General features: G+C 43.4%; 1 protein-coding gene and 1 long non-coding RNA gene across 3 annotated transcripts in view; one reads left to right on the forward strand and one right to left on the reverse strand.

Moving 5' to 3' along the window:
* LOC119174773 (SEC14-like protein 2) overlaps positions 1–6,688 on the forward strand; it is a 28,561-nt gene extending 21,873 nt beyond the window's left edge. For both annotated transcript variants that reach the window (XM_037425830.2, XM_075895138.1), the window contains 5 exons: positions 1,606–1,686; positions 2,481–2,567; positions 4,344–4,453; positions 5,190–5,481; positions 6,570–6,688. In XM_037425830.2, the coding sequence (XP_037281727.1) occupies positions 1,606–1,686; positions 2,481–2,567; positions 4,344–4,453; positions 5,190–5,481; positions 6,570–6,661 (662 nt within the window). In that variant the 3' untranslated portion in view covers positions 6,662–6,688. The remainder of the gene's footprint in view (positions 1–1,605; positions 1,687–2,480; positions 2,568–4,343; positions 4,454–5,189; positions 5,482–6,569) is intronic.
* Positions 1–18,946, reverse strand: part of LOC142817714 (uncharacterized) — a 52,233-nt gene that overhangs the window by 9,796 nt on the left and 23,491 nt on the right. The gene's annotated exons all lie outside the window — the stretch shown is intronic.

The following is an 18,946-nucleotide window of genomic DNA, read 5'->3' on the forward strand; positions in this document are numbered from 1 at the left end:
ATCACGGAGGCCACACATTACTTCACTCAACCGCTTCCAGGTGGCGACACCACCTCTCGAACCAAGAGCACTGTGACAGGAAAGTGTCAAAATAGAAGGCGCGTTCGTGGAGCCTCGTTCATTGGTTCGACGAGAGCGCGGTGGTGTAAGCGCCTGCTCGCTAGCGCTGCGGACCCGAGAGGTTCGACGGTGGCCAGCTGAATTTTCTCTCCGAGTGTTTTTTTTTCTTGGCTATCATATGGCATGTATTTTACTGTCGCATTACTGGAAATGCTTTAACAAGGCCTTGGTGGACCCCTTTTACCCCTCACAATCGTTTTTTACTCCCCCCCCCCCCGCTAAACGATACTACACGAGGCTAAGCTATAATGTGCCATTTTTATTTGATCCTCCTGGTATTATACCAAGGTGCTATTAACGTGAACACAACGTGGCATGAAGACTTCAGGAGGTATGCAAGGGCCTATTGGTCATTTTTCCACTCGTTAAAGGTATGCGTGCTACGTGACGCCAGCTGGCGAACAAACGAGTGTTGCACATTTGTTGCAATGATTATGAGCGACACTGACTAACACTTCTTGGTTTAATGCATAGAGATACCCTGTAATGCGAATGAGGGTACAACGCCACCGTGGCTCAAATAATAAAACCAAGCGTATTGCTGGTTCGATCTTTGCCAGCGGCAAGTTGTCTTTTCGTCTACTTCACTTTCTTCCCATCTATACCACAATCACTACAATGCGCTTAACAGTATAGAGCTAACGTGTCGAATACTTACCTTGACTTAATTATCTGCTGGTTTTCAATAAAAAACGTGTACTATAAAGAATCCACGTAAAGCTTGAGGGGGTCTCGGATTGAGAGCCCGCTCTCGGAACACACGGAGAAAGTAGACGTGGTTGGGAGAAACCCAAACATCGTGTACATTTATTCAACTACACTTACATGAACTCAATCACCAACCTAATGATATACGTCACTAGTGACACGCTAAAACAACCTTATACAATATTACAATACAATCAATCAACAATACAACAACCCCCAGATAACACTAAGGCAGCGTCACCGATGTTCGAATCATCGCGAGCGACCCACAGGCCACGACCCACGGTTGCCACATCCCGCGCGACTCTGTCAGGCGACGGTCACCACGACAGCCGCCGCCACGCGCCGAAAAGAGGCTCCCCAATCTGTCTGTGCGGTCACCTAGCCTCGCCGACAGGCGTCACTGCTGGCACTATACCAAGCTAACCATAATGATGATGGCGGTGAGCACTCGCAAGCGCTGCTCCATCTATATATCGCCTCGTGGCTGTTAAACCTAAATGCGACTTATCCGCGAGACACGTGTGCGCCACGAGGCGCAAACGACTTTACAGGAGGTGATAGCACCTCGAAAAACTGCAATTGATTAATCAACGGTCAAAAGCAAGATTGTATCATTTGTGGGCGTCCGGTGCAACGCACTTTTTACCTTTTTTCAAAATATGTCTCGTCGGACACCTATACTTAAGTCCTGCTTATGTATTACTTGAAACAACATTTTTAAAGAGATATGTCGTACATTTACTGACGTCGTCTTTTATTCGCCTGTCTACGCAGTCTTAAAAGCTGCAGGCTACACTTTACGAATTATGGAGGATCAGTATCCCGAATCCATCGAAAAGTTCATCGTGATCAACAGTAAGTGTCAAGTCTTTTATTAGTTTATCGCTCTTATTAGTTTTTCATTGTCATTTATTGTATCCGTGCTTTTTTTAGGCAGCCAGAAATGAACTAGCAGTTTTAGAACATTTTGACACACCTCAAGTCACGTGATAACCGTCAATGTCTGCGGGAGCCCAGGCTTCTTAAGTTTAAAGCTCGCTCGTATTAACACTTGACTCACTCGTATCGCAGAGTCCTTTGCTGTTGATACATTTTTTTTACTAATTTACAAAGATCAGGTTATCTTGTAACAGATCTATGCATGCTCGCAATATATTCTATGGTTTGCTGATTCCTCCACACAACGTGTGACAAGTTGTATGATTTAGCAGAGCCCTTAAAATTTCTTGGTTTAAACTGACATAAGGTTGAAGTTCGGGAGACGGTGCAGAAGTCGATCGAGATAACGTTTAGACAAAAGTACATGCTGAAACGTGTGCGCCAATGACATTCCCCATTGAAAAATTTCCCATCCCTTCCTTCTCTTTGTTAAACATTCTCTGTCGGACGAGGGACTTTGCGAGAAATATGCAAAATGGCGAATTGCACAGTATCCGTTCTTATAAGAAGGCCGATGGCTGAAATATCGATAGTTCATTCATCACCACCAATAAACTATTTGCATGAATGGTATTAGCATTTTCTTGCGCAATTTATGCAGTATTTTACGTGTTTTCACCACCGCGTGATCACGAGATTCGTCTGAGTGTTAGTTCAGATTTGCGCAAGATGATCGCGTTACTTTCCGCCATAATTTGTTGCTTTTGCAGCTCCGAGCTTTTTTCCTCTCCTATGGAAATTCTTGCGTACGCTAATTACCCAGAGGACAGCCGACAAATTTGAAGTCTACGGAAAAGGTGGGTATGCCTTAAGAAATGCATTATTATTGCACATTTTATGCTGCTTGTGGCAAATATCATGGGCCATGATGATGATGATGATGTTTGGTTTTCTGTGGCGCAAATGCCATTTGATTGATGGCCAAGAGCGCCAGTTCACGGGTCTATAGATGTGGACAATTATTGCGATAAGCCGTTGTATAAGGGCATCAAAATTTCTCGCGCCTAGGCGGGTAAAAACATAGAAGCAATAAAGTGCGCCATGGTTCTAGAAAAAAAAGAATTATGTTACGCAAAGACAACCTAGCAATCATTCTTCTCGATACAGACTGGCACCAATGAGCAGTTTAGGCTGCTATTGACATTTTAATCAACTAGTGATGGGAAGTGTTTTACTTTTAGCAGGGTGAAAGAGGTGCATGTACAGGCGTTCTCAAGGGACATCTAACTGTGGCATTCTTAGCGAAGCGTTATCTACCGGATGATTTTTCTACGCTGATAAAGAAAGACGGCGACGTTACTTCGCCGCACCTCCGCGATGCATGGTCGAAAGTAGCGACCTCTAACGCGCTCACTAAGTCTTTAACATAGTTAAGCTTTTTCTTTAACCAAAGAGAGACAATGGCAGGAAACATTTGTGTGAGGCCGCGTTTCCGTAACGCGTTCCTTTTCTCTAAAATCTTGATGAGTTGAACAGTTCCTGAACACGAGTTGTTGCTGAAGTGAACGTCTTAACAGCGTTTTTTCTTTCTTCAATGCAGTAAGGAAGACAAGACTGCTTGTCAAATAATTGGCTCCAGTGACACACCGTGTTCACAAATTTTTCGTTGCTTCAAGCTTCTATCTTCACCTGTATCTCTGCTGTATCTACATTTCGAAATTTCGGTGTGCGATAGTTCTAAGCAATTGTATGCAAGATATGTTCGGTGGCTCCTTAAGGTTTCAGTGACTCCAGGAATCACCATATTGAGGTCGAATTTTGTTCGACTTGCCAACGTGATGGCGCATAACTTTGCTTGACGTTATTGTGTATGTTCCCTTTTCGCTCCATGGGTAATATTTTGTCCAACCACGCGGTGCTACGATTGTACATTCTTATGCAAGAGGTCATGCGCACGGTTTGGTCCACTCCTGGTTGACGCCAATGTTTTGCAATATCAGAAAATTGATTACACACGTATAGAGGTGACCCTGCATCAACGTGCAAACAACATTACTCATTAACGTCGTTATAAAAGAAATCGTTACAACCAAATTCATTCAATCAAGGGTTAGCTTCATAGTCACGCGATGTCACATTATAGTCAGTGAATGTGAATACACCACGCATTTCCCGACTTATTTCCTTCTTTCTCCCGTTTTTCTGTTCGCCCTCCCTAATCCCATTGCGTAGGGTAGCTGACCATGTGCTTTTCTTGTTGGCCTCCGTATTTCATTTCTTTCTGCATTCTATCTTTTTAGCTCGTACATAGCCTTCAGTATGTTTCATTTAACATGTAACACGGAAGCGTGTGTACGACCTGCATCGGTTTATCTCTCAATCGATCGCTGTAGTCTAGGAGCTACTATGCTCGAGTGTAGAACTAAAGATGCATGGAGTTCAGACTGCGGCGGTGGCATTTCGAAGAAGGAATAATGCTGGAGGCCCGTGTAATTTTCATTAGAGGCTCATTGAGGAAGCCCACGTGGTAGAATCTTTCTAAGCCCCCTATACGGCGTTCCTCATAACCGTATAACGGTTTTGGCACGCAGTGTAAGACCCCCAAAATTATCATTATCGTTTATATTTCGCAGATGATGGTTGGAAGGAGCGTCTCCGGGACCTCATGGATGCAGACATCTTTCCCGTTCACTATGGTGGGAACATGGCGGGGCCCGACGGAGACACAAAGTGCAGGAACAAGGTCGGCCATTTCAGTCGAGCCAGTTTAATCACCGCAGTATAGACAGCACTAGTGACATTTAGTCGTATCAATGAGATCTGCTCGTGTTACCTCCAAACTTTGGGACCTGCCAATTGTGACCGATATACAAGCGCAGAGCCACAAAGAGTAGGCTACGTTCTTACCTTTTTGACGCTTTGACAGTGACATCCATTAAACGATGCATTCTCGGCATGAATTGCTATTGCTATTATTCAAGTGCATGACAAATGTAAAACTGTTTTCTGGACATGCGCTAGCTTGGAATTACAGAAATGAGTCAAGTTCCACTCTCCTTCTCTCCACATCGCAGAAAGCAACATACAATCTAAAAACTCTAGCGGGGAATGTTTTTCATTAGAATATTTGAAATTATATAAAGATAAATGAAAATCGAAGAAGTTTCAGAAACACAGAATAGTCTGGTTTACCAATCCAGGAAAAAATAACCAACGCGTTTCTGAAAAATTCACCACCACCTCAGCCACTACACTCCCCCCACCCCCCTCCTTTTACCACGGAGCTCTGCGTATGCTTATCATCTTGCTATATCTTAAGATCAGCGCAAAAAAAATGTAGAGAAGACGCACAAACAACGTGAACTACTTGCAATTCTTCTACGCCCCTTCACATGGTATAAATATGTTCAATTACAGTCACGGCCACTGGATGACCCATCAGCTGTGATACAGTTATGCAAACTTCGGTTCTTGCTCAGGTGAACTACGGAGGCCGTTTCGAGGAAGGACTTTCGCCGGGATCATATGAATCAGTGTTCGAAGAAAAAGGCGTACAACAGAAAACCATCGGCCGCCGGGAGCGCTGGGAACTGCCCGTTGACGTGGCCGAGGCGGGCGCGCATGTCACCTGGCGTTTCCAAACCACCGCCGGTGACTTGGCCTTCGGACTGCGCAGTCCGTGTGGGGAGGTTCTGATTCCACAGCAACGACTCGAAGCATGCAGCCTTGTACCACAGGAGGGAGCCTGGCAATGCGATACTCCCGGAACGTGTACGGAAAGTACTACGTTGAATTATATTGGTAGAAGGCTCTGTGAGCGTCATCAGAGACGTATGGCTATTCGTTTGTCATGATGTTTGGGTAATGCGAGAGAATTCTAACCAGTCGTAGTTGGTGTACGTCCCATATAACGAACAACGCAAAACGACGGTACAAGACATAACATAAAGTTCACCACGATGCAAACCAGGAGACCAGCCAGGCGAAACAAGAACCACGAAAAAATGAAGGCTGTCTGTGCATTTCTGTTTTACGGTGCACCAACCTATTGCTTTTAATTTACCATTTAGAAGCTCATCCCACATTTTTATGCAATATCCATCCATCCGTCTATCTATCTATATCTATCTATATATCTATCTATATCTATCTATATATCTATCTCTATTTATATCTATATCTATCTATATATCTATCTCTATTTATATCTATATCTATATCTCTATCTCTATCTATATCTCTATATCTCTATCTATATCTCTATGTTTCTATATCTATGTCTATATCTATGTCTATATCTATGTCTATATCTATATCTATGTCTATATCCATGTCTATATCCATGTCTATATCCATGTCTATATCTATATCTATATCTATGTCTATATCTATGTCTATATCTATATCTCTATCTATATCTAAGTCTCTATCTATGTCTCTATCTATGTCTAAGTCTCTATCTATGTCTCTATCTATGTCTATGTCTCTATCTATATCTCTATGTCTATCTATGTCTATATCTCTATCTATGTCTATCTATGTCTATATCTCTATCTATGTCTATATCTCTATCTATGTCTATATCTCTATCTATGTCTATATCTCTATCTATGTCTATATCTCTATCTATGTCTATCTATCTATCTATCTATCTATCTATCTATCTATCTATCTATCTATCTATCTATCTATCTATCTATCTATGTTCGAAATTACGTAGCAACAATAATCACTGCACTTTCATTATCGCCGAGGGATAGTCCTTCATGCCAGAGGACGAGTTTTGTTTTCTTTTGTAGCACTGGTATTATTCCATTTTGATGGGGCATTTATTATTACTCTTTTTAAACACTTCGCAGATGTGCTCGAGTTCGACAACACCTACAGCTGGCTGACACCCAAGACCTTGGCGTGCGTTGTGAACGTGCACAGCCCTGATCACTTTCCTTGACTGACAATAAACCCCTGTGGAACTCTCCGTAGTTTCCCTTGATAGAAGGTTATCGTGATCAGCAGCTAAGTTGCAACGCTTTAATTGCCTGCTCGAAGGTGCAGTGGTTGCGATGCTCGGCTGCTGAACCGAAGAGCATGGGTGGGGTACCGGCCGCTGCGATCGAATTTCGATGAAAGCTACATGCTAGGGACCCGTTACTTCAACTTGGATGCATGTTAAAGCACCCCATGTGGTTCAAACTTCCGAAGACCCCACAACGGGACAGAAGTTATATTACATATTATTATATGAGAACCTAATCGACTCAAACACATCACTGTTGTATTTTATAGCGGCGCCCATCACCACTATAATACTACATTCTCTGCTGAAACCGCATTGGTTTCACGCACATACGTTTGAAAGAAGGATTGTACGTTTTCCTCTACTGGGAACTCTTCAGATTTGTAGTGCTCCCTCCTGGTCTGATGCTCAGTTTCAATGTTTTTTAAACTAAATTATATAGGGAGAGGTTGATGGCAATGCATGACGCCAATTTCTCCTCTTTTCTTGCGTAATAGTTGCCGTCACAAAGTGAACAAACAGAATAAAAACTGACTTTGGTGCCAGTTGGTTTGTTACGTTCAATGAAGCCATAGCGCTGATGAGACAGGTACCAAAGATAGAGACTCTTTCCATCCAAAGGTCCTGTCCCCTTTCTGTGGTCCCTGTCTTTTCATCGCTATGGTTTCATTGAACAAACACGAAGCCATACAAAGGCACGTAGTACAACACCCATCACCTGCACCTGCCCCCTTCTATCTCTGTCTGAGAGTCCTCCTGAGTAGCCAGAAGAAGACAAGTCAAGCCAAATAGTTTCTCAATGCCTGTGGGACACACTTCAAATGTTCGTCGGCAGGCTGAAGTCACCACGCGCCGAGTCCACACAACATGTACTCTATGCCCAACGTTCAGTGCTCGCAAGCTTTTAGTAGGCCCCATGACTCGACGGTCTACTGTGGAACCTGATACGCCGTAAGTCTTGCGTCTGTTACAATTGAGCACAGCAGTCTATAGTTTAAGCCTGCAAGTGTATTTTTTCTGTGCTCTTCGTTATGTCTGTTTTTCCTCCATTATTCCCCTACCCCCCACGTAGGATAGCAAACCGGACCATCGTCTGGTTGACACTCCTGCCTTTTCTTTTCCTTCCTCCTCCTGTCCAAGAGGCATGCGAACCTGTATTCTTCAATTGCTCCTCGCCGGAGTCTCAAAGGACTTTGGTGAAACGGGTCCGAGATGGGGCCTCATCATGCAGTGTCTCGGACTAGAGACGACTATGTAGCCGGGTCATACTTTAGGGCGCAAACTTTCTTCACAATAAATATTTTAATCTTCTCTCACTTCTTCAATACAAAACTCCGTTCACGCAACACAGAATTTGACAAAACACCCGTAATTTAAATTTTACCTTTTAGACTAGTTGGTGTTTAGCCGAAGGAACCATCATGATTACCACTACAAGACAACAGAAAGGAACAGACGAGCACAGATGCAACCTAAAGACTGAATTTATTGAAGCTAGATCCGCAGCTCTAATGCATACAAGTTGCGCAGGTGCAGCGTAACAACGACATAACACCTGTTGTCGAGACGCCTGTTACCAAGATGAAGTACGGTGGCTCCAATGATGCCGCGAAGTTGCTTATGGGCAGCTGGAGGCCAGAATTAGTTCGCTACATGCACAATGTTACACAACCTTAAAAAGAGGCTAATTGGTTCAACGTGCAGTTGGTTTTCTCAGCCACGAAGCAGCATGTTCAGCTGTGACGTCGCACCATCATTGCGGAGCAAAAAGTGGGCTGTGAAAAGAACCACGAAAAACATTTTGTTCAACGTGCCTTCATTGTCTTGTACGAGATTTCCCTGTCCTGCGGTGAAGTATGCATCGGCGAGACGGGGCGCTGCTTCAATATCTGACTCGGGAAACATGAAAGAAATACCCAAGAGGGAAGTAATCTGGCTGAAGACTGTATACGACGTGCTCGGATTGTGAACCGCTCTTCCAATGCACAAGAATCGTCGAAGGAAGTACGTAAAAAACAGTTCATGAAAAGTTTGAAGTGGTTTGAAAAATTTTAAATGCTGTACAAGCAGGAAAAAGCTGTAAATTCATGAAATGCAATATATTTCAAGCCATGTCCGATACTCTTCAAACATATGTTGGCCGTTGTGTCGGCGCGCCTGCGTGGATCATTGCTATATAAAGCTGTGGATCTGTACTCAATAGAATTAGTTGTTAGTTTGCATCTGTGCTCCACCGTCCCATTATCTTGTCCTGTCTCGTTGCGCAAATCACGATGGTTTCTATGTCGAAACACAAGTAATCACGCAATTTAAATGCCCAAATGTAACACAAAAGTTTGCCAATGTATTGTAATAACCAATAAGGTGGGACTCGGGAAGGGTGCCCTAAATACCGCCACCTATCTGCAACACTTAGGTTTTCAGAAATAATTCTCTGCTAAAACTAAAATACAAGAATCTTCAAGCCATGACATAGCGGTCGATATAAAACGAACGATTTTTTTTAGGGGCGAAGCTTCTTATAACGGAATTTGTTCGTCCCTCGTAGCCATTGTAGTATGTAACAAGTATAACATTTTGACCCCCAAGGTGGTGCCGGTGAGAGATTTCTTCTGTGCATTGTTGAACAATAAAAAGTAGTGCTTAATGTACATGTCAATGACTGCTAATGGGCAATGAGAGACAGGAGCATTTGGCTTTTAGTTAACGCGTACGCTGCCATTCCCATTAGCAGCCACTGGCATGTACAATGAGCACTATCTGAGAAGAAAGGGTTGCTACGTTATACTCGCTGGGTGTAACCTCCTCAGTTTTAGAAAGGTTTAGCGAGCATTGAGCCGCAGTGCCATGAATACAATGAACTAGTATATACCATGAATGCACTCGAGGTGGTTAAAGGTAGGAAGTAGATACGAATCGCAAGCCTGAGAAAGTAAAAGCCGAATTCTCCTGTCTCATTCCCCGTTAGCGTCATTAGCATGTACATTGAGTACTATCCGACAAGAAAGGATTGCTACGTTATACTCGCTGGGCGTAACCTTCTCGGTATTAGAAAGGTTTAGCGAGCGTTGGGCCGCAGGGCCATGAATATAGTGAACTAGTATATACCATGAACTCGAGGTGGTTAAAGGTGGCAAGTAGACACGAAGCGCAAGCCGTGGGAAAGAGTGCGTGCGTCACCTCTCGTTTAGTCCTTGGAATGTCCACTGGATGGCGGTGCTTCTATATGGGGAATATATGATGAAAAGATGCGAGGTGGTAATACTTGGAGTGTTGAATAGATGGACGTACGGACACACAGACAGATGCATAGACGGATGCACAGATGGCTGCACGGACGGCTGGACGCATGGACGGACGCAGGGGCGGATGCATGGACGAACGCAAGGACGGACGCACATATGGACGTGCGGACACACGAACAGACGCACGGACGGGCGGATAGACGCATGGACGGTCACACAGACGGACGCATGGACGGACGGAAGCTAGAACGAATGTACGGACGAATGCTTCGCCCCAGTCTCCATCATTCACTCCGTGGATATGCTGCCATTTTTTTTTTCATCAGATTTGGTACCCTCACGACATTTCTGATTTTCTCCAATATTACACTACTGCGTGCGCAGCAGTCTTAAAATTTTTCTCAATGCCATCTATGGGCGCCAAAGTTTCGCTACTGATGGACACAGAATATTTTGAGAATTTAGGTTATGAAAAAGTTACAGTTTACACACAATTTTTACAGCATAGATGAATGTTCAATATTCATTGCATAGTGAAAAGTAATAAATAAATATGAAGGTTTATTGTTAAGATCTGCTTTACGATGATACCTCACGATTTCTGCTACAATAATGCTCATAAGAAACACAAAATGGGCTCTTTCAGCTCATGACGCAAGGCACACTAATAAAATAAAGTGTTGTGTTGCACATGCATTCTGGGTGTAACGTCGGCTACTACAGTGCACATACTAGCTGGAATATGTTTCATGTCTACAATACAGAAAATTCGTTTTCAGGTCAGACTTACCGGAACATTTCTAACCATGTGTGCAAACAAATTTAGTCCGACAAGATGCGACAAATAAGTGAAAACAACGAAGCAAAGAAGACGGACCGCAAGCGCCGACAAGATGACATCAATGTCTTACAAAGTTGAAATTTAGGAAGCACATTTAAGATATTTGCTGAGAGAAAAAAATTCCAAAGCAAATGTAAAGAGAGAGTTCATCGAATACAAAAAAAAACATCTATGTGGACGATAGTTATGGCGCGAGAACAAAACGACGACACACAGACAAGAAGGACACGAAAGACACCTTCTTGTCTCTGTGTCATCGTTTTGTTCTCGCGCTATAACTATCGTCATGCCATACCAACTAGCCCAAGCTGCCACACGTCTATGTGGAGCCGCATCAGCTTAACTATACGACGTCAAAACTAGAGTAACCTATGAGGCTTTGGCTCGTCTAGTAGCCGGAAAGATGCGACGACGCGAAGCAGTGACTTAACGGCTTAGCGATGCTGCTGGCGCACGGAGAGTCAGTCGACGGAAAGCTACAGTCGAATGCGGAGGGTACGGCGTCCCTCACAAGCAGCGAGCCACGATGAGCGGCTACCTTTGGAATTTGAATGCAAGCCAACAAGCAGCATTAGGACAGGTGAGTGACCTCACGGCGCACACCGCCGGATTACGCCATCGACACCAGCGATACTCTCGAGCGGAGACGGTGATGGCCGAACTCAACGTGCCCGACCGTTCGAAGCCACAAAAGCGCCATACAAAACTGTTCTTTCTTCCTACGCTCATGAAGCGCCTGGTCCCTGTATGTGGAAAGGCAAATGATAGCCTCTCTGGAGGAAAATTGTGCGTTCAAGTTCGTTCTTTCCCCATCCACAAGGACGTTTCTCGCCTTTGTGGATATGGTTGTTAATAAGCGGATAGCACGCAAATACGCACGGATACCAAACTTTTTTTTTTTTCGTTTCAGTATGACCAGAGTTTTGCATGATGCCATACTGTTCAAGTATGGGACCTGTTCTGTTCTGTTCTTTTTTTGTCTGTTTTTCTGTGGAGAGGTTGAGGTGCATATTGCCTCGGCTACTCCTTATCACGAAGTTCTGCAGCGAAAAAAAAAAGAATATAACAGAACGGTACCCAAAACTTAATAATACGAAAAAGAAACATAATAGCACACTGAAACCAGTTTCAAATATCATGCCAATACAGTTTTCTTAGGGCATTTCACACAGTCATAAACTGTTTACACGCACACTTTTCCTTTTCTGCTGTCAGTAAATGCATAAACGCATTTTATATATATCCCTTTCGGGCTGTCTATCATAGGCGCTTGTCCAGTCCGCTCTCCACTAAAAAGTCTGTCAGGAAGATAATTGCCTTTTTTTGGAGATGCATCTCAGACCATGGTCCAAGTAGTTTCTTTGTTGTGAGGGGCCGCCTGTCCAAACTTGCTAATTTGCTCTTTAATTTTTCTCTTTCATTCGCGCATTTAACGCACTCCAAAAGAATATGGCGAACATTTTATTCTGCATGGCACAATGGCATTCCGGTGAGTATGGGACCAACTTGCGGGTAGGCGCTTATCCTTGTCTCGTCTATATATTCCAATCTATGTAGGTATTTCGCTACAATTTCAGCGCAACATGAAACCGCACAAACTGGTCCAAATTTTTATACGTACTTGAACTTGCGCGAGAGTGGAGAGGGTAAGAGGTGTTGCTGCAATAATTATAAGACAATAGCACAATTTCCTCCTTCTTTTACGGGGGTACTTTAGAAATAACACCCATATGAGTTATATAAAGTATCTAAGTTAGGGAGAATCGAGTACTAAATAGCGCAACGGACATGAAAACAAGTTCGGACTTAAATGGAGGTAAACTTTTTCTCAAAAATTGTTCTTATGTGCATATTGATCTTCAATATCGTCACCGTAACTAGACTAACTTGATCCTTGGGGAAAGTTATCATAGTTTGTCTACAATAACTACAATTGTCTTTACCCCTTGCAGTTGGGAATTCGAAGAAGTGTTTCTGCACTGATGGCACGCAATGCTTGATCGCCAGCTCACGCAAACTGCCTTTTAAAGCCGGTGTATGAATAGATAGAGTGTTCATAGTTTATTTCGATGTAGATTAGTAGCCGCAGAAGACAACCAGTTCGAACAGTGCACTACGATCTCGGTAACTGAAAGTTAAAGGTATACGCCTCGGCAGAATCGTGGCATGCAACTTCTTTCGCGACCTGCTATACAACTCGGGACAATCTGCACAAGATTATAGGCAGAATGACGCAACTATTTGTCTTCACTGGGTGTGCCCCAATAAACAGAAACTATAAGACAAATGTTCACCAACATGGAGCGCTGCCTGATAGTATTTTTGCTTGAGTGACTGACTATAAAATCGCCATATATCTAAAAAAAATCTCTTCAAGTTTCACGCATTGTCACGTGTCACTTAGAAGCGATCGCTGCAGAAATGGAGTTGCAAAGACTAGTGCATACGCATACATCCAATTTAAGTTTCAGTTTATTCGTTACATCAGCATGAATTACGTAAAACTTGTAGATGAAGGTCCTAGAGTATGAATGCTGATAATGGGGCCCTCAGTTAAAAACTACAACAAAAGCTAATTAAAGTAAGCATATAGGTGCCTTTCAATGTATGTCCTAAATAAAACAACAAATAATGTTCCGCATAAACTTTTCTTCGCTTAAATGTGTGTTGGATTTTTTTGGTCGCCCCTGACAAAATAAACGATACCCTCGAAAAAAAAAAAAAAGATCTTCGTCTTTTCTTCATATGTAGATATAAATCGGCGTAACAGGTGAGACAAGCAGGAAGTGGTATCAATGCACACGGCTTCGGCTGACCGGTGCGTCAACGCCCCAGAGCCAAAATCGTGGTACATACACCTTGAAAGAAAACCTTTTGAAACAAGTGCATGAGTACGGTATTGGTAAGCTTCAGAAAGTGAAAGTGATTTTATACTCTATTTGTGAAGTATGGAGAATGTCGAAAGTCGCGTTGCCACACCCATTTCAAATGTGAAGCGTTTCTGTGCGTACTGCAAGCAGTTTTGGTATCTATCTATCTATCTATCTATCTATCTATCTATCTATCTATCTATCTATCTATCTATCTATCTATCTATCTATCTATCTATCTATCTATCTATCTATCTATCTATCTATCTATCTATCTATCTATCTATCTATCTATCTATCTATTGTTAGTTTGCATCTGTGCCATAACTATCTATCCGCTTAGGTTTGGGGGCTGTCGTTATCATCTCCTTAACATGGCGTGGACCAAAATTAGTATGGGAGGGCAAGGTGGTCGGACGAATATGATGCACTGGTAAAGACGTGAATAATGTCCCAATCCTGTCGCGCACGCCGTCAAACACTTCTCGCCAAACAGTGTCACATACCCGCGGGCGAGTATGTGTGCCTGGTATGCAGGCATGTGCCACAAGTGATTGACGCTATCTACCTAGGAACGACGAGAACACACATGACCAATTTTAACACGTGCGCGTTTATAAAAACGTTATATCTGCAGTGTTTACCCAACGAATGCAAGTAATATATGTCAGGGTCCCAGAAGAAATCAAACCCAAGCATTCTGCGAGGAAATCAAGCACTCTACCACAGATCCATGCTAGGTCTCAGAAGTACTTTTTAAATAGACCCTGTGAAACGACTACTGTGGTTGCAGTGCTGACTATCCAATTTCATAAACATTACATATGCACTTTTATGATGCAGCCATCACGCCGGGTTAACGTCAATTGTAGTTTGGTGCAGTCCGATGAAGATTAATCATGTAGCAGTGTCCTGGGCTATTATTTTTGCGAGCACCAGCGCTTCATATCAGCGCATCGCTTCTGGTGTTGCTAATACTCATGCTCCTGTTGGCATCGTTGCACAAATGCAAAGAAATCATTATACAAACATTTACAACTCTTCAACATATATCTGTGCGTGCACCGTTTGTACATATATTTAGCGCCATTTCATGATGTGTCACTCAATAAAAAATCACAACATGGTCCTCATAAAAAAAATTCTGCCATATCCACGAAGTGAATGATGATGAGTGGGCGAAGCTCCGGAGGTAAACCTGGTAAACCATGAATCCTCTGTACATTTTGCCCACTCGATTTTTTACATCGCTCCCCCTAGCGTACGTCGCCGCACTAAATCGAACGATTGCCTTCAACCAATGACACGCGCCATATGTGACATCATTCCTATTTTATAAGATCTCGCGTCTTTCATCAACTACAAGTACCGCTTTCTAGTTTATAACATCTTGAATCTTTTCATCATCAGCTACAAGTACCACCGTCTAGTAAATACTACAAGAACTAAACGAGAGGTGGCTACATGGATGGATAGATGGATGCTATGAGCGTCCCCTTTATAACGGGGTGGTGACAAGTATGCCACCAGGCTCGACAAAAAAAAAAAAAAACCTTTTTTTCTTTCTTTTTTTTTTATGTTGGCCTAATGCCTCTACTTCGATAAATTCTATCTTAATGGAAAAAAAGGTAAATTTTCAGCTTAAGTTCTCTGCCATTTACGGCACACTGTCCATATTTTATTTTTCCAATATTTATTTTTGTCCTTTCTCTCTAATTTTCTGCCACCAATACTCTAACCGTCTCTTACTTATTTCAATCGCGGGTGTGTTCAGCTTTCCATTGTTGTCCCTAAAACCCAAGGCTTCCTGTAGGCTCGTGCCCAAACGTACACCTTGGTGGATATCTCCACATTCAATCAGAACATGCTCCGCCGTTTCCTTATCTTTCCCGCAGCATGTGCATTGTTCTTCTTCTTTACTGAATCTTGCTTTATAACTACGCGTTCTAAGGCAACCCGATCTCACTTCAAACAGTAAAGCGCTTCCCCTTGAATTATCGTAAAATGCCTCCCTCCTTATTTCATTTTTGCCCTTTCTGTAGTTACTCAGAGCCGGTTTTTTCTCCATAGCTGCCATCCAGTAAATCCTCTCCGCCTCCCTGACTTTTCCCTTAACGCTCTTTGTTGACATATGGCTCACAATACCAGCCGTATATTTACTAGTGAGTCTTCTAGTTCTTTTTCTCCACTGTGTGTCCACGCTCTTCCTATACAAATAACGGAACACCTTCTCTGCCCATCTACTCTCCTTCATATTCCTTAGCCTTTCTTCGAACCTTATTTTGCTCTGCGCTTCCCTCGCCTCAAAACCTGCCCACCCCATATCGCCCTTTACAGCCTCGTTTGTCGTCTTCCCGTGAGCACCCAACGCGAGGCGTCCCACAGTCCTTTGATTTACATCCATTCCCGATTGCACCTCTGCCCTCATGCACACCACTGAGTTCCCAAAAGTAAGCCCTGGAACCATTACACCCTTCCACAGACCTCGAAGCACCTCATACCTATTGTATCCCCACAACGCTCTGTGCTTCATTATTGCGGCATTCCTCTTTCCTTTTGCTGCTGAGGCTTTTTCCTGTACCTCCATGTATCTATCACTCTCATTTACCCATACTCCAAGGTACTTGTATTCACTTACCCTCGGTATTTCTTGGCCTTGTATGGACACCGTCTGATCACAGGGATCATTGAATACCATCAATCCACACTTCGTTACACTGAATCCTAGTCCAAGAGCTTCACCTTCCCTTCCGCATATATTCGCCAGCTGCTGTATATCATCTCGACTGTCCGCAAATAAGACGATATCGTCCGCATAAAATAAACCTGGAAGCTTCTGCTCAATCATCATGCCGCCCTGTTTGTGTGACAGATTAAAACCAATGTTGCTACCTTCTAGCGCTTTTTCCATACTCACCATGTACAGCATGAATAACAGTGGGGACAAAGGACATCCCTGTCTCAGACCCCTGCTAACCTCAACGTTCTCTTTGCTACGCATTCCTTCCCACTCTATGCAAACTGTATTTTCTCGGTATATCTCCCTCAAAAGCTGTATACAGTCGTCGCCCATGCCCATTCCTTTCAATATATCCCACAAAATTTCCTGATTAACGTTGTCGTATGCCCCAGTGATGTCTAGGAAAGCCACGTACAAGGGCCTATTCTCTATTTTAGATATTTCTATACACTGAGTGAGAACAAACAGGTTATCGTCTAACCGCCTGTCGACTCGAAATCCGTTCTGAAGTTCTCCCAAAATATCGTTATGTTCGGCCCATGTTTCTATTTTCATTTTTACTGCTTGCATCGCCAACCTGTATAGTACCGATGTAATGGTTAGTGGTCTATACGAGCGAATCTTGTCCTTTTCTCCCTTGCCTTTATAGATTAAGTTCATTCTACTTTGTCGCCAACTGTCCGGTATTTGTCCGTCCTTTAAGCTTTTTTCTACTACTTTTAACAATGCTTCTTTAGTGTTATGTCCTAGTTCGTTAATGAGGCTAACGCGAATCCCATCTAAACCCGCGGCAGTGCGCTTTGGAATTTTTCCTTCGGCCTTTTTCCAGTTGAAATTATCAAGTACTAGCTCTTCCTCTGTTGCTTTCTCCGCCACACTTTTTCTCACCGGGGAGATCCCCTGGACGCTCTTTTGAAACGAATCGGCTGTTACCTTTTGGATGTAACCTAGCGCTTCGTACCCTTCCAATTGATTTCCTCCTTCATCTGGAATATGTTGTTGCGTTGTGACAGACTTCCTACCTAGCGCCTTTATGTGGCTCCAAAAAATCTCTGGCGCGGCCTCCTTTTTTTCGTGTATCTCTGTCATCCAGCGTTCACTTTCAACTTTAATTTTTGCCTCTACCAATTTCTGTACAAGGGATTTTTTCTCCAAATATATTTCCCATATTTTTTTGACTTCGTCCTGCGGCCGCTTCTCCTTTTTTGCCTTTCTATGCTCCCGTGATGCTTCGCGTCGCTTCTCGATCGCCTCCCGGATTTCCTTGTTCCACCAACTTTTTGGCTTCCTTTTTCCTTTCCAGCAAACAGTTTTCTTCTCTTTCCCTATCTCCTTCGTCATTAGATGTAACAGCTCACTATACTCCCAGTCCTTGCCTGGTATTTCGCCTACTTCTTCCTCGACTCTTGCGGCTATATTTATTATTTGTTTGTCATTTAAATACGAGCTGCCAGACTTTGATTCCATGCTCATATTTTTAGTTTCGTGTCCCATTTGTAATGTTATTCGTTTATGATCACTACCCAAGCTGTTAATGCCTTCCTCGTCTATCCTCATTTCTGTCAGTTTGTGGTAAATTCCTTCAGTCATGAGACAATAATCAATACTTGATTGCTTGTTTCCGACTTCCCATGTGATCTGGCCGTCACATTTAGGCCCCGTGTTAACTATCTCCAGACTATGTTGCTCGCAAAGATTTAGTAATAACTTCCCATTGGTGTCTGAATATCCGTCAAGGTCATGTATGTGGGCATTCGTGTCCCCTAGAAGGATGATTTCGGCCCCATTACCAAATTCCTTAATATCCGCACTCATGCAATCCACTATCTCCTGATTCTTTTCTCTGCAGTTATTCCCCGTCCACAAGTAGGCTACCCCTAGCCACGTTTCCTTTCCACCTACTGTGCCCAGAACCCAGAGGTGCTCTGAACACGTCTGTTTCACTCTAACCCATTTGGCTCCGCGGTGAATTAGCATTCCTACACCCCCACCTTTCCTTTCCGATATGGTCCTGTTACACCCTTCCCAAACATAGTTTTTAATATGTGGTGGCTCTTCCAAGTCTCTAAGGTGTGTTTCTGTAACCGCATACACGCCTATCTGTTCTTTGTTTAACTGCTCCTCAATCTCTAACCATTTTGCCTTCTTTCTGCCACCCTGCATGTTTATGTAACTAATTGCAACACGCGCCTTTTTCCTTTTTCTTTTACCTTTTTTCTGGTTTTTCGCAATTCTACCTGTCAAAGCGTCCTCCTGGTTGTTTTCCCTGTTACGAGCTACCCCGGACTCCGAAGGGCCCGTGAGCCCCCCAAAAAAGCTACTGCGCGTCCTGCCAGTCGCCAGCCCACCTCGTGTCCAAGCCTCTTATCGAAATGAATCTTGTCTCTTTGGAATCCACCCCACCTGTGCACTTCCCTGTTTAAATCCACTACCTCGAAACCCTTCTCTCGACTAATTCGCCATATCTCTTTGTTTGCGTCGACAACCGCTCTTTGCAGGTTGACGTTGCGTACTGGTACTTCC

The sequence above is a fragment of the Rhipicephalus microplus genome, chromosome 5, assembly GCF_043290135.1.
Source record: "Rhipicephalus microplus isolate Deutch F79 chromosome 5, USDA_Rmic, whole genome shotgun sequence".
Lineage (NCBI taxonomy): Eukaryota > Metazoa > Arthropoda > Arachnida > Ixodida > Ixodidae > Rhipicephalus > Rhipicephalus microplus.